This window comes from Patella vulgata, chromosome 5 (genome assembly GCF_932274485.2).
Source record: "Patella vulgata chromosome 5, xgPatVulg1.2, whole genome shotgun sequence".
In the NCBI taxonomy this organism is placed as follows: Eukaryota; Metazoa; Mollusca; class Gastropoda; family Patellidae; genus Patella; species Patella vulgata.
This window is the reverse complement of record NC_065883.2, coordinates 67,751,979-67,769,046: the sequence shown is the minus strand read 5'-3', so window position 1 is coordinate 67,769,046 and position 17,068 is coordinate 67,751,979. Positions and strand designations below refer to the sequence as shown.

At 35.5% G+C, this 17,068-nt stretch overlaps 2 protein-coding genes across 9 annotated transcripts in view; one reads left to right on the top strand and one right to left on the bottom strand.

The window, feature by feature from the left end:
• LOC126821879 (E3 ubiquitin-protein ligase HECTD1) overlaps nt 1-4,096 on the top strand; it is a 57,465-nt gene extending 53,369 nt beyond the window's left edge. For all 5 annotated transcript variants that reach the window (XM_050550461.2, XM_050550460.2, XM_050550462.2 and 2 more), the window contains one exon: nt 288-4,096. In XM_050550461.2, coding sequence (XP_050406418.1) covers nt 288-570 — 283 coding nt within the window. In that variant the 3' untranslated portion in view covers nt 571-4,096. The remainder of the gene's footprint in view (nt 1-287) is intronic.
• Nucleotides 4,097-7,283: 3,187 nt separating this feature from the next.
• LOC126821881 (uncharacterized) overlaps nt 7,284-17,068 on the bottom strand; it is a 53,996-nt gene continuing 44,211 nt past the window's right edge. For all 4 annotated transcript variants that reach the window (XM_050550466.2, XM_050550464.2, XM_050550463.2 and 1 more), the window contains exons 5-6: nt 9,617-9,749; nt 7,284-8,774 (exon numbers count right to left, since the gene is read on the bottom strand). In XM_050550466.2, coding sequence (XP_050406423.1) covers nt 8,255-8,774; nt 9,617-9,749 — 653 coding nt within the window. In that variant the 3' untranslated portion in view covers nt 7,284-8,254. The remainder of the gene's footprint in view (nt 8,775-9,616; nt 9,750-17,068) is intronic.

Here is a 17,068-nt window from a genome sequence, read left to right as displayed (position 1 = left end):
CGGGTCCTCCGGTTTCCTCCCACTGCTAAAGACCCCTATGCGCAAGCGAATTATTGAAATAAAATTGAACCATGTGTTAGTCCCGAAATGACCTAGTTTGTGTCGAGTGGACGTTAAACCCCATTTCTCTCTCTCTCTTTCATGTAGTGTGGACCATCGAAAGTATAAAAAAATAAACGAAATGAAATATAGATCTGTTATTTAATCAGATTGTGTTTGCAAGGGATGAAAAAGATTTCAAATGATGCTCCAAGACTTTAAAACTTAATGTTTTCCTTTTATTTCAGTCCTGGATTTCAGAGATTGGTCAATGTTTTAGTAAGTCTTTCACCAGATCAACGAAAAGCTTTTCTACAGTTTGCTACTGGATGTTCTTCCCTGCCACCAGGGGGACTTGCTAACCTTCATCCCAGATTAACAGTCGTTCGTAAAGTAGACGGAAACGACAGTAGTTACCCTTCCGTTAATACCTGTGTTCATTATCTTAAACTTCCCGAATATTCATCAGAAGATATTTTACAAGAAAGACTTTTAGCAGCGACGAAGGAGAAGGGTTTCCATCTAAATTAAATGGAAGAAATATCTTCAAGCGTCCAGACATCTAGCTGACGAGAAGTTAGACGTCTTTTCTCTCATTGACCATCCATAGAAGTTGCAGACTTCTAGTTGAAATGGAATACGATTTTTTGCAAGCAATTAAAGAGATAAGTTATTTGCCGTGATAATTTAAGACTTTTAGAGTTAATAAAACTCTGATTTTAAGGAAATTTCCGATTGATGTCCGATTTCGTCATTATGACAAGTTTCAAATAAAGTTTACGATCAATCTTCGAGATATTTGAACTATATTTGACAACTTGTTTAGGAGACGGAACATGAAATCAGTTGATGTAAAGTTGACGTAAAGGTCGATTATAAGACCTAATTGTGATACAAGCCTGTGCCCTATATGCGGCACATTTGATTTAAGATATTCGATAACTGTGCCACTTTTTAAGTTATATTTGCATTTAAATGCGTATATATATATATATAATAATAATAATATTGGACTATGTTTTTTTTTCTATTGATACATAATTATGCTGCCTATATAAAGATGTTATAAATAATGTTTGTACTTATTTATCTGTTCTGAGTGGTTTTAAATATTATTGGGTTTTTGATTGCAAATTAGGTGTGATTTTACTGCAAATGACTTTTTTTGTTTTGTTCTCTCTTGGAGAATTCATGCTTTAGGCTAATATTATCATGTCTTTATTTATTTGTCTTGTCTTCGTAATATTTTGTATCCGTCTGAACGGTTGTGTTATTAATCTCATAAATCTTTATGGTATTAATAATTGAAAGTATTCTTAAAGTCTCTGGGCGTAACTTGAATTTTCCAGATGTAACTTCCCACCGCTTAATGCATGCTAAAATGTACTCAAATTGATTTTTTATTTTCTTATTTAAAGATACATTATTTGAGATGGCATTTCTCACTATAATAGTTAAAAACTAAATAATGTAAAGAGAATTTACTGAAAATTTCAGTCAAATTGATCCACTCTGAACCGAGAATTTAGGAATTGATTTTTGGGCCTAGCCTCGATCATCATTACTGAAGTCGATTTGATAAAATACATAGTCTGGATTATCCATTTCTTGATTTAATTATGAATGAGCGTAGAACAGCAAGTCGGATCCTAATATTGCAGGCTAGGGATGACATCGAGAGTTGATTATGGTCTGGATATGTTAATTAATGGCTAATTAATAATTTTTAAAGACCTGCTAAGTCAGATATAGCTCTTGCATAATGTATGTTTAATTAATCATTTTAAGTACATTTGAGCAATTTGAACGGCAGATAATCTCACTGCTCATCAATAGATGGTAGCGAACATTATAGGTGACACTGGGTTTCGACAATATCAAATGTAAATACTAAACGGAGCGAAACGGAACCGTTTTTGGATTCATCAATCTCTCAGATGATGTGCACAAGACATTTTATTTATTAAAAATGTTGATAACTTAGGCCTTGCAGGTATATTTCAATCATTGTAATAATTTAAGAATTTGTAGAAGCTTTGTTTATTTTAAAGGTACTGTACACATAGATGGATATGAAATATCTATTTGTTTAAATATAGTTGTTGAATATTAGCCGTGTAACAGGTGTTTGCGTTGAAATTATACATATAAGGACTTGGCTTTGTCAATACTCGCGGTACAATAGGATGTCACTATAGCACAGTTTACTACACACGTGCAGAGGTTCTGTGATGCCTGGTGCCCCCAAGACTCAAGTACTAGTACTCAGTAAGAAAGGATGATATTTTAAATATGTCTGAACAGAAGAAATAAACTGTTACGTAAGGGCAGCCAGCTTGCTTGTACAGCAAAGTTGACAGCTGTAATTTCAAATTTAAACAAATTTGATTGGATGTCCCCTTTGAAATGTACGCCCAGGGCCACACCCGCCTCTCTGCATGCCACTCCTTATATAGTGTTATGTTAGGACACTTGTGTAGATTATACAGTGTTTATAGTGAAGTCCTTGTGTATATTACCAATCTGTAAATTCTGCTTTTGTTAAATAAATCAACTATGTATCATGTGACGGTTAACAATCCCATTCATAAAATTCAAATTATATCATTTTTATACCCTTTGTTTTTTACATTTAATTGTATTCATTTCTTGAAACTTCAATACATTTTTCCTTCATTTGTGGACTTTGTCTAAATTGAGGAACATTATTTCATTATGTCTATTTTTAGGGGGTTGGGGAGGAGATAAGGTTGGTTGGGGAGTTGAGTTTTTTTTCTATACGGAAATTCATGTCATGATTTCTGGGATAGAGTTGATAAAACTTGTAATGTCCTAATACGGAGCCTGGGAATTTCGAACCCACACAACTGGCTTAAAAATAGACTATATACATTACACCACAAGTTTTCAAAACATTATCCAGAGTTATCCACCCTTTTGATTAGGTTGTCGTAGGGTTAGTTAAAGGTGAAATTTTCCAGTGTGACAAACAGTAATCTAAAGGGGAAGATAACTCTTGTATTAGCTTCATTTCCCAATCTCTTTTATAGATTTTATACACATATATTTTATAGATGTTTCTATTCATTTTCATTATTCTTACAGGTTATCATATTACAATTAAAGTCATTGAATTCAACTGCTTAAATAAGAGTTATGCCCCTTTATTGTCTGGAAAAAATGTCTGACAAGAAAAATTTGGAAATGGCTACAATGTTCTATATGCTGACCAGAGTTGAGCCATTTTTGGACAGATATTTGAGCTGATATTTTCCATCGAGTTTCACAATATTTTAATTTGCGAGGGACTCTAAATCCCCCAAATTACGATCAATGGCTTTAAAGAAGTAAGGCTGTATAATATATTAAAGGAGGATGGCAGACTACAATCCCAGCAATCCCAATATTATTGAATGTCCCTAGAACTGTTTTTCTATGCAGTGATTATTTCTGTGAAGACTATGTAAATCTAATGATAACGGGACATTTCTGTCGACACATCAATTTATCTGTTTACATGTTGGCATGGCGATATATATATGTATATGATTTTCTTTGTCAGGAAAATTGTTGAATTAGGATTAGGAAATATAATTTAATGATAATGTCATTTCATTGGCTGAAAACTCATTAACGATTTATTTAGCCAATAGAATAACAATATCATCAGTAGTTTTTGCACAAAGTTTTTCATTCATCAGTTTGTAAATAAAATTGATGTGTGGACATAAAGACCCGGGCCCATTCACAAAAACTTAAGATAAAGTATGTTAAGAATGCTGTCTTTTCAGTGGCTAATAAAAGCCAAAGGATTTTTACAATAAACCAATGGAAAGACTTCATCTTTAATATATTTTAGATTTAATTTTTCCTGAATAAGCCCAGTGTTTATAACTAGATATATATTTAATAATGTTTGTGTGTGAGAATATATATGTATATGTGAAGTGTGAATGAGAACAAGAGTGACGATACTAGGATTTTAGACAAACCTAGATAAAAATCGTAAATAATATCTATATATGTTCTTTTAGCTAAATAAAGAACTTAAAAATAATAGTTAGACTTGGTTTTTTTTGTTTAGTCTTTCCAAAGTTACAGAAGCCACGGTGGATCAGTGATTATAAGGTCCCAGGTTTGATTGATCTCTGTGGTGGCTGAGAAAGTTCCTCTGGGTTTCTCCAGTGGTGCAGGACAGAGGGTTTGTCAATGAAAATGAAATGGGGTTTAATGTCCTACTGTTTTGCATCAACCTGGCTAATGAAGCCAGGGCATACGCCATGCATTGTGCTATAAGGGAAATTTTGTCTCTAGACATGCAGGACAGAAAATCTTCCGAGGAAAAGCTAGTCATTAGAAATATTCAGACGGAACGGAAAATCAAGGTATTATGGATACCATTGGCAGCTTTTCGAAGATTCCCAGACAGAAATCAAGAAAAATGGAATAAAATAAGGTTTAACATCTGAATCATGTTAGTCCCAAAATGACCCAGCTTGTGTCAGTGGACATTTAACCCCATTTCTCTCTCTCCCTTATTCACTGGGCTGCCTGGTAGCACACTGCATGGGATATATACCCATCTTGATTAGCATAGTTTGTAAAGAAAAGTAAGATGTTAAAACACGGTTCATTTTCTTCAATTCTCACTGTTGATTAAGAAATATCATGGATTTTCAGACTGTTCCCCTAGGCATTCGGATGTGATAAAATACTAAGCACCTGTGTATTGACAAGTTACAGAGAGACACACACGCAAACTAGGTCATTTTGGGACTAACATATGGTTTAATTTTATTTCAATAATTTGCTTGCGCATAGGGGTCTTTAGCAGTGGGAGGACCCAGAGGAAACCCACGAGGTTGGAATGTACTTTAGATCATAAGATCTATCTTGAGTCAAGTGGCATGGTTTCGATCCCACACTTATACATGACAAGGAGTAACCTTGTGGGTCCCCTGCTTTCTCCCACTGCTAAAGACCCCTACATGCAAGCAAATTATTGAAATGAAAGTGTAGCCTACCATGTGTTATTCCCCAAATGAACGTTAAACCCCATTTCTCTCTCTCTATATATAACTTCATTTCACCAATCTAGTCAAAGTTATTTTTATCGGAAAAGTGAAAAGATACATGGATTCAAAGATAGGTTGCCAGGCAACGAAACATACGCCCACAGCAGCTATATCGTCCGGGCAGTCAACTTCTTTCGGTAATGAAACATTTATAATACACTAAAATCTGATTAAGAGTAACAACTCATGAAGTAATTATCAGAAAACCATTAGAATTTGTTTGGTTTTTATAAAGTTCTGCCCCATGCTAATGTTTAGTATACAAAACTTTTAATATCTTGGATGAAGTCAACTCTAGCAGTAATTATCGGAAATCGCTGAAAACCAATAGGCTTCTTCGTCTCATGACCTTAAACACTGTGTATAAATTTAAAGTCAATCGGATATTAACTTTGGCCTTTAGAGCGTCCACAAGATTTTTTGAAGTGATCAAGGGCCATAACTCTGGCAGTAATTATTGAAAATCGCTGAAATTGAATAGACGTCTTTGTCTCATGACCTTAAACACTGTGTATAAATTTAAAGTCAATCGGATATTAACTTTAGCCTCTAGAGCGTCCATAAGATTTTTCAAAGTGATCAAGGGCCATAACTCTGGCAGTAATTATCTGAAATCACTGAAAATCAATAGGCTTCATCGTCTCATGACCTTAAACACTGTGTATAAATTTAAAGTCAATTGGATATTAACTTTGACCTGTAGAGCGTCCACAAGATTTTTTAAAGTGATCAAGGGCCATAACTCTGGCGGTAATTATCGGGAATCGCTGAAAATCAATACGCTTCTTCGTCTCATGACCTTAAACACTGTGTATAAATTTCAAGTCAATCAGATATTAACTTTGGCCTGTAGAGCATCCACAAGATTTTTTGAAGTGATCAAGGGCCATAACTCTGGCAATAATTATCGTAAATCGCTGAAAATCAATAGGCTTCTTCGTCTCATGACCTTAAACACTGTGTATAAATTTAAAGTCAATCGGATATTAACTTTGGCCTTTAGAGCGTCCACAAGATTTTTTGAAGTGATCAAGGGCTATAACTCTGGCAGTAATTATCAGAAATCGCTGAAAATCAATAGGCTTCTTCGTCTCATGACCTTAAACACTGTGTATTAATTTAAAGTCAATCGGATATTAACTTTAGCCTCTAGAGCGTCCACAAGCAATGTGGGCGTATAAAAACCAAGGACATGGGCAACTGGATATGCAACAGAAAAAAACAAGATATTTTAATAATAATTTTATATTTATTGATAAATATTAAATAATTATGCACAATTCTTACATCAATATAATAATAATAATAATATATATACATCATACAATAGTCATAACAAACTAACAGACCAATCTTACCTCAGGATATAAGCAAGATACCCTTTTTCTAAGTAAATTATTTGGTACCCCACATAGCTAAATAATTCAATTTGAAAATATAAAATATGGAAGCCAATTTCAAATTGTTTGTGATGCAACTGTTATTAAACCAGGACAGAGCCTAATCATTCATGTATATATGCCTGTCTTCATACAGAAAGTAGGACATTCAACCCCATTTCATTTATTCATTGTTAAACCAGGGATTTTAATTTTGCCTAATTTAGAATTATTACATACTTTTACACATGAAAACTGTTTTAAGGTTAAATTCTTCGAAATTCTAAATTAGGAAAGTTATCCAGCCATTTAAATTCACTGCTATTCAGTCAAAACCAATGACTGGACATACAACAGGCAATTCTAATTTAGGAAAGTTAGTCCGCTGTTTAAAATTCACCACCATTCAGTAAAAACCAGTGATTGAAATGAGAGTCTGATAAATGTTACTGGACAAGGAACAGGTAATTCTAATTTATCGCACCTGACAGGCTACTGTCGGCTACCAATGACTAGATCACTGTCGGCTACCGATGACTAGATCACTGTCGGCTACCAATGACTAGATGAGATATAATAATTAATACTGACCGACATATTGGGAAGACATTTTTGAATTAATAACATAATTAAATTTAACTGTTACTGAGAAAGTGCCAAGAAATATGAATAAACATAATACTTAGGCAATATGTACAGGACTGCAGTACAATACTTATGATACCTTGACTGTGTTAGTGGACCTTGTGTCTTATTACCTTGACTGTGTTAGTGGACCTTGTGTTTGTTATAATACCTTGACTATGTACAATACTTATATCATTTTATGAAACAAGTCCTGATACCTTGACTGTGTTAGTGGACCTTGTGTCGTATTACTCTGACTGTTAGTGGGCTATTTGTGTGTCTTAAAATACTTTGACTATGTTAGTGAACCATATGTTATAATACCATGACTGTATTATAAGGCTGCTATTAGCATACTTTATCAACATAGCTACCAGTGACTAGATGAGATCTGCTAGTTAATACTGACAGAGATAGGAAGACATTTTTAAATTAATCACATAAAATTAACTGTCAACAGAAAAACATTTTCAAAATGATGTCAACTAAAATTTTCACTGAGAAAGTGCTAAGAAATATACATAAGGAATAATATTTACGGCATTATGTTTGGCAATCATGTATATGTACATAACTTATGCGATAAACCAAACACAAATATCTTGACTGCCTTAGTGGACTATGCATTATGATACATTGACTTGTGGATTGTGTAGTGTGTATGATTGCTAGACTGTATTACTGGCTGATATGTTATGATACCATGACAATGTAAGTGGACCTTGTGTTATAATACCTTAACTGAGTTATTATATTTCGAATATGTTAATTGAATTTGTGTTATGATACTTTGACCGTGTTAGTGGACATTGTATGTCAGACTCATGAATATTCAATAGACTTGTATAACCCACATGCAGTGAGAGAGCATCTCGGTCCTTATGTTGAAGATTATCACTTTTATGTATGTAACCATGAAAAACCAACCTCGTCTGATAACTTAATAAAGAATATATAATTATAGTTAGCCTTCATTTAACATTGTGTTATAATACCTTGACTATGTTAGTGGACCATATGTTATGATACTTTGACTGTGTTAGCTGGTTTATTTTTATAATAATGTGTTAAATTTATGATTTAAGATAGAAATTCTGGAGATATAGGTAGCACCACTTTAATCACAATCAAATATCACTTGTCTCTCTTGGATTTCCTTAAAATTTTTAGGAAAGGAAATCTGCGTTTTTTCTTTTTTCTTGGTAACGATGCATCGATAATGCTCTCTGTTCCCTCGTAAGCTGGGTTAATAAACCCTGTTTCTAGCGTCCCTTTGAAACCCGTCGTCGAAAGACTTAAAGGAGGAAGATTAAAATCTTGGTCCAACTCCTCCGTAAAACTCTGTTCACAGAATGTGTCCTTAGAAATATTCACATTAACCTCCGGTAGAGTGTTCGGTAAAACGTACAACGGATCCTCACCAAAACTTTGATGCTGAAGGTCAATAATTTGATTATTTGATAAAGGTGAAATATCACCAAGTTTGTGATTCTCAGATATGAATATTTCGTTATCGTTCGGCACGAACATCACAGATTTTTCGATATCCAACGTTTTCGAGTTTTTTCCATTTTTCCATTTTTCTTTTTTCTTGGCTTTACGATGTAAATAATTATAGTCGATGTACATCTGTGTATCCAGGCAATATTTACAACTGAAAATAAAAAAAATTGAAATATTATTATTGGCTGAAAACATGCTTTGACATAAAACAGTCTATGTGCGTCCAGCATGATCGATCTTATCTGTTGATCCGGGGTGTTGGAATAGTTGAATGGCTGAATGGTTAGCGTGTGCGCATTGTATCATAAGGTCTGTCACTGAGTCAGCTGGCATGGTTTCAATTCCCTGGTTGTACATGACAAGAAGTAGGGTCGCCTGTTCAACCTCGTGGGTTTTCTCTGGGTCCTCCGGTTTCCTCCCACTGCTAATTAAAGACCCTACACGCAAGCGAGTTATTGAAATAAAATTGAACCATATGTTAGTCCCAAAATGACCTAGTTTGTGTCGAGTGGGCATTAAACCCCATTTCTCTCTCTCTGTGGATCCTATCTATGATCCAAAGCCTGAAAGCCAACCAATACTGGTGTTTTTGTTTTTTTGTGTTTTTGAAACAACCAACCAACAATTGTCAGACACAGCACAGAGACATGTGTCTGTGTACAAACAATTTGCAGGCAACGATTCAGGGACTGCCACTGCTGATTATGTGACTAGTTAAAATGACATATCCATAGAGACAAAAATCTAGTTAAGACAATTCAACCAATTTGAAAAATCACATGATGATTTAGCTTGTACTAATTGGTAAAAATAAAAATTGTTCCACAAGAGATTGCTTGCTGTTGTAAACACAACAATTGATGTACAATTCTATCTGCAAAATTATACTGATTATGTTTTATTGAAACATACATGTCACTCCAAAGCTATGTATTTAAATTTAATCTAGACAGAAACTGCCCCAAAGTGCAAAAGAAAACAATGTGTGATTACCTGTATTTACGATATAGTTTATAGACAACGATGGCACCAATAATAATCAGAGTTGCTAGAGAAAATGCTACACCTGTCGCTATCCAATTTCTACCTTGATAACTCACATTTCTACCTGTGTAACTCACATTTTCTGAAATTACAAAATTATACATTTCAAATTAAAAGACTGCAGGAATATTATCAAATTGAGTGACTCATAAAGGTAAAATTCATTCCCACCACATTATGTTGAATATGATTTTTTATAAAATTAATTACATTTGATTTTCTTGAGGAAATTGATAATTTTTCTTTAAGAGTAAAATTCTGTAATCTGTAAACGACTTTAGATGAGATTGTACCGTTAAGTATAGTATTTCTAATCATCATCTCCATCTACAATATTTAATAAACCTTCAATCTTTTAAAGCAGCTGATTGTTATTTGAGGGATTCTTAATATCGTGAAAGTTGAATCCCTAAAGGGTATTGGTCCAAAATTGGTTCCGTTCCGTTCAGTATTTACTCAGATATGATGAAACATTCAGAATCCACTGCAGATGCCAGACCAGTTCCAGCTATTAGGTACAATTATTTGATGGACGTCTATTTAATCAGAGTGAATCCAAGCCAGTAGATTATATATCATTGATATATAATTTAGGTTTTGTTTTCTTAATCAAATTTTAGCCCATGGACCTTATAATGTATTATAAGGTCCATGGTTAGCCTATATAATAAATTTGAGTGCACTTTAGCGTGGATTAAGCCTTTGAAAAAATTAGATATTGTTCAAAAGATGCAGGATCAGGATCAGAGACTTCAAACTTTCAAAAGTAAAAATAAAAAAATACATAATGCTTTAAGAGTTTTGTACAGGTAATATAGACAGGGCAAGTTGTAGAAAGAGAGAGAGAGAGAGATGGGGTTTAACGTCCGCTCGAAACACACTCTGTCATTTTGGGACTAACATATGGTTTAATTTTATTTCAATAATTCGCTTGCGCGTAGGGGTCTTTAGCAGTGGGAGGAAACCGGAGGACCCGGAGAAAATGTAGAAAATGCAGGGCTCAATTTTGGGAGGCCTGAAGTTACAAAATATGAATAACTTTAACTAGGCTTATATTTATTCATATTTAAGGCCAACTATGCTTTACTTCACAATTAGTAATTGATTAATACTTGAAAATAGACACACCTGGCAGCCCTGCCGCCAGATTGAATGGAAATTATTTTAAGATGGTGAGGTGTGGTACTCCTTTCTAGTGCGGGGTCCAATTCGGGGAAATTGGTCAAATGTTGCAAAAACCGGCCTTGTATATAGGTAAATTGACCACTGAGTCTCAAGATAATTTGGTCCATTTTTAACACAGGCGATCAAGACAGATGGCATATGGCCTAGATTGAAACAGGGATGTATGTCAGACATTTTGGGGTTAACAGAGGCCAGAATAGAATTAGGTCATCCAACTTGGAACCTATATATGGTACATAAAGCTTGTGTATATATTAAAACAACAGTAATATATACACAACAATCACTTGATTTTCAAATCTTTAACATGTGTTTGGTTCAAAATGGCCTAAATGATCATAGAAAACACATATAATAACCAGACCCATAGATAGCGGAGGGGGTGGGTGTAGGCAAGAGGGGCACCTTAGTCGTTGGCTTCGTTTTGTTTTCAATAGAAAGGGCGCCCTATAGGGGAACCGATTCTTTCCCCAATGGACAAAGGCACCATTGGGTGGGCCGATTGTTTCCAGGGGAAGCTACCGGGCCTGATAACCTCTAATATATATATATTCATATTTTGTAGAATGACAGACGACTATTAACCTGACAAATTATTTCTTCTGTGTTCTGTAAAATGTCAAGACTGGTCCATTTATAATAAATATGATACCAACAAATAATGGTCATTATTATCTAGGATTCAATATTTTCTAACTAATTTTACGTTTACTTTAGAAATAAGATGTAGGTTATGTCCCTTTATAAGAGACTTTATAGGTTTATCGTCCATCTGCACTGCACCAACTGGGCTAATGAAAGAAATGGGGTTTAAAGTCCACCCGACACATAGGGTCTGTCATTGAGTCAAGTGGCATGGTTTCGATCGCCCTCTTGTAGGGTCGCCTGTCCAACCTTGTGGGTTTTCTCTGGGTCCTCCCGTTTCCTCACACAGCTAAAGACCCCTACACGCAAGCGAACTAATGAAATAAAATTGAACCATGTTAGTCCCAAAATGACCTAGTTTGTGTTGAGTGGGCTTTAAACCTGATTTCTCTCTCTCTCTCTTCTTCCAGGTAGTGATACCTCAAACAAGAAAGGTTTAGAAATGAAATGTGGTTTATCATCCAACTGTTCTGTACCTACCAGGCTAATGAAGACGGACATACAGAATTTGTTCTGACAACTGCATTAAACTCAACTAGTATCTCAATTTCTAACTGCTAAGGGATCTTCGTTGGTGAGCCTGCATGTTGCACACTGAGTCATCATGGCTCCAGGATTCAAAGACCAATAAATATATGAGAGAGAGAGAGAGAGAGAGAGAGAGAGAGAGAGGGGGGGGTTTAAAGTCAACTTGACACAAACTTGGTCATTTCGGGACTAACATGTGGTTAACACATGGACCCGGAGAAAACCCATTAGGTTGGACAACCGACCCTATTCTTGACTCGGTGACAGACCTTATGATCTAAACAACTTGTGTTAAACCATTCGGCCACCCAATTCCATTCTCAATAAATATGACAGAGAGAGAGAGAGAGAGAGAGAGAGAGAGAGAGAGAGAAATGGGGTTTAATGTCCGCTCGACACATACTAGGCCATTTCGGGACTAACACATGGTTCAATTTTATTTCAATAATTCGCTTGCGCGTAGGGGCCTTTAGCAGTGGGAGGAAACCGGGGGACCCGGAGAAAACCCACGAGGTTGGACAGGCGACCCTACTCCTTGTCACGTACAACCAGGGAATCAAAACCCCGCCAGTTGACTCAATGACAGACCGTATGATACAGCGCAGTGCGCACGTGCTAACCATTCGGCCATCCAACCCCCCATATGACAGAGAAATGGGAAGTGATTGACAACTGACTGTTCATTTAAACTAGTCTCCATGTATGGTGTCGTGTTGAAGTATCATCAAGTCTGTCTGGACTAAAATATGGCAGAGAGACTGAATGTGATTGATGTCTGACTGTTCATATAAACCAGTCTCCCCGTCTGGTGTCGTGTTGAAGTATCATCAAGTCCGTCTGGACTAAAATATAACAAACTTGCCGTTAATTAGCGTTTCTTCAACAACCAGATCAATATAACAACAATGACAAACATCCCTTCGTATTAATGGTCGTGAATATTGGAGGGTCAACATCTGGCTCTTGTCTCATTCTTCCACTCCACGTTTTTAATAACATCTTGTCACTTCTCTCTCAATTCATACCCCAGTCATCGTGGACTTTACCCCAATTATTTCCATCGTGCAAATATCTCATTTGAAATTTCTAAAACCGAGATCGTATCAGTTGTGGCAAGTCATTAATTTCTCAACTTCAACAAGATTTTTATTTCTGATAGTCTGAATAAATGTTGTGATTTCTTTTATCCCTAGTGTCTGAGTCACGAACGGAAAAGATTTCTTTTTTTTTTTCCAGGTCATAATTCACAATATATTGACAGATTTTCTAAATCTCAAGAGATCAGATTTATAAATTTCAAAAACACAAAATCATTAAAGGCACAACATGGCAATTCATTGATATATATCTGAAAAGTCACAAAAAGAAATGAAAGTAGGTTAGAATTTAACGTCCTACTGTTCTATCTGGGCTAATGAAGACGGGTATACACCATACAGAGAGAAAGAGAATTGGGTTTAACATCCACTTGATACAAACCAGGTCATTTTGGGACTAACATATGGTTCGATTTTATTTCAATAATTTACTTCCGTGCATAGGTCATTAGCAGTGGGGTCATTACCTGGAGAAAACCCACGAGGTTGGTCAGTTGACTCAATGACAGACCTTATGATATAACACGCACCCGCTAACCATTTGACCATCAACCCCCCCACCCCCCACAACCAGGATTGAACTACCTACGGGTCTCCCACTTAGTGAACCAACACATTACACACTGAACCACAGTTGTTTATGGTATTCAGTTTTATTCTGACGGGCCTGACAAGGACAGCTGTCTAGTCGTTCGGATGGAACGAAAACCGAGATCCCGTGTACACATTGGCGTGCACGTAAAAGATCCCTTGGCAGTTGGAAGTTGATATAAGAGTAGGCCGTAGCGCCGCTGTCCGGGCAAAAATTCCCTCATAACACACTGTGTGGCGTATGCCCATCTTCATTAGCCCAGTTCAGATCAGAACAGTAGGAAGTTAAACCCCATTTCATTTCATTTCATTTATTCTGACATGTTGGGGCTTTAATAATGAAATAGAAGATGATAAATGGGAGATCAACATAAACAAGAAACAGATAAATCTTTTATCTTGTCTCATTATGTATAATGAGAAATTATGAAAACCAGAGAGAGAGAGAGAGAGAGAGAGAGAGACTAGGTCATTATGTGACTAATACATGGTTTCTTCAAATCTCCAGTTATTACAACTCCTCCAACATAATATTAGAGAGGGAGACAGAGAGAGTTTAAGTTCATTTGACACAAACTAGGTCATTACGGGACTAACACATGAATTCGCATCCGTGTAGTGGTGTGAGGAAACCGGAGGACACAAGAAAACCCAGGAGGTTGGAAAAGAAATCCTTCTTCTCGTTACATAAAAGCTTGGGATCGAACCCTTGCCATTTGTCTCAGTGGCAGACCTTATGATCTAAAGCATACACAATAGACCACTCGACCACCCAACCCTGTTATACAAACATATTGTTTTAGCTGTAGACTGACTGTTATATTCAAACACAGAGAACAGAGTATAAACTAACTATTTCATTTGTTCAACCTAAAAAAATCAAAGTGTTATATTTGATTAATGGTTTTAGCTTTATAACTGTTAAAAGAAATAAAAAACAAACTTTTCACCGTTTATCTTGGGAATATAATCAAATAAATATTGATGGATGAATCACAAGTTTCTTGTTTTATTAGATGGTTTAAAGAATAAAATGGTGTGTTTTAGTTGAATATTAAAGATACATTAGTTAAGAGTTTAATAAAGAGTTGGTCATTCTTGCTATAATAATTCAAAAATAGATGATAAAAAAGAAAATATTGAAAATTTCAGTCAAAATACTTTATTCTGAACAGAGTTGTCACTGTTGGAAGTTTGGACTAGAAATAGGCATCAACTGTGTCCGCACCGTCTACAATAATTGAAGTTGCTTGTTTTTTTTACATGTTTAAAAGAATAAAATGGTGTGATTTAGTTAATGAATAAATGTTGAATATTAAGTTATTTTGGTGAATGATTGGGCAAGTCAAAAAAGAAGTTTTCTATTATCTATTAGTTGTTTTTTACTTAAAAGGAGGGGGGGGGTAAACTGATCTAACATGTTCACTTTAGATCATAAGGTCTGTCATTGATTCAAGTGGTGTGGTTTCGATCCCAAGCTTGTATGTGAAATGGAGTATGTTTGCCTGCCCAACCTTGTAGGTGTTCTCTAAGGGGTTCTCTGGTTTTCTCCATATGTTAGTCCCAAAATTACCTAATTTGTGTTCAATAAATCCTGATTTATTACACATTTTATTATTCCTGGTTGTTTGAAGCCTCAAATGAAATGGGGTTTAACATCCTAGGGTTCTGCTCCGACTAGGCTAAAGAAGACAGGCATTCGCCAGACAGTGGTGCTATGACCTACTCTTATATCGAATTACAACTGTCAAGGGATCTTTTCTGTGCACACCAATGCGTTCACGGGACCTCATTTATTCATCCCATCTGAACGACTAGACAGCTGTCCTTGTCAGGCCCTCCGTCCTGAATTACTGACATGGGAAAACCACGCCCCAAAACTCCCGATGAACTTTCTCAGCCAACACATGGAGTGAACCCGCAACCTCCAAGCTATCGATAATTACTGGAGTTAAAACATATTATATTGAATCTTGAAAACCTCCACAATACTCAAATACAATGTTTGAAAACTCTAATTGTTATATTGTTTGGTTACCGAAATAAACGTTTATTTACAATAAGTGAAGCTTTATAGAAATATAAACAATGGACACTATTCATGAATATTGCAAGTACCGTAGAGCTTGAACCGTTAGAATCCATATGTATATTCAACAATTATAAGTAGCCTATGACTAAAAGCTGATTTATGGCTGTTTAAGTCTGACAAATATTTCACGATATGATCAACATTAAATCAAGGGAAGTTAATACAGGGTAAATATAATACATATAAATCACTATTCAACATGAGTGAATATCTTCTGATCTCAACAACACGTCACAATCTCTCTAATGATACATCGAGAAATAACAAAATTTATTCCACATTGACGCTTCAACATGTGTTAATATTTGCTTATCTCGAAAATACACTAATGAAACGTCTTCTCCAGTCTCATCACTGATGAAACTTTCACCAGGATGACTGTGGACATTAATCAAAGCCATATCATCGTCCAATCGTCTATTCCGTATCATCTTATCTCCACCAATCGACATTCTACTTTTATTGATTTATTTCACATGGCGACATGTTTTATGATGCCATTAGTAATTATTAAGAGAGTAAATATGGTCATTAAGGGGAAGTAATCCAGTTAGTAGAAATTCTAAGAGGATTGGAGTAATCAACCTTGGGATGTACATGTTAAAATGTGTTGAAGACAACTTAACAAATACTACATCAAGATGTAAATGCTCTAGGTCAGTGTTTCCCAACCAATGTTAATCTCAGCTTATAGTCCCATCCAGACAACTAGACACTGTTCCTGCATACGGGCATTTAAATTAGTCAAGGAGTAGGGTCGTCTGTCTAATCTCATGGGTTTTCACCCATTATTGTCCAACTGAGGTACTATCTCAGCCAACACTGGATCGATCCCAGGACTTCCTGGCTGAATAACCAGTGCTTTACTCACTGAGTCACTGTGGCTCCGTTCGTTAAAGGGACAATAACACTCTTGCTGGCTTGACAGCTCCAGAAAATAAAAAATAGCCTTATTCTAAGTACTAGATGTGTTAGTGTCTTACCAGTTATGTAAATTATCCATTAAATCATATTTTACTTGTCCAGAGGGTTCAAAAATATTTTTAAATCCATGTCACATTTGAAAAGCTTTACGTCAGGCTTTTCAAATCATTTAGTTGAATTTTTCCAATTTTTTAAATTAGGTGTGTTAAGATGAAATTTGTATCATCAATTAATTGGAATATTGTAAAATTGTGCAATTTGTTGACCAGAATAAAGATTGGGACATATTATTCAGTTACAACAAGAGTGGTATTAAGCCTTTAACATCACGCATGGAAT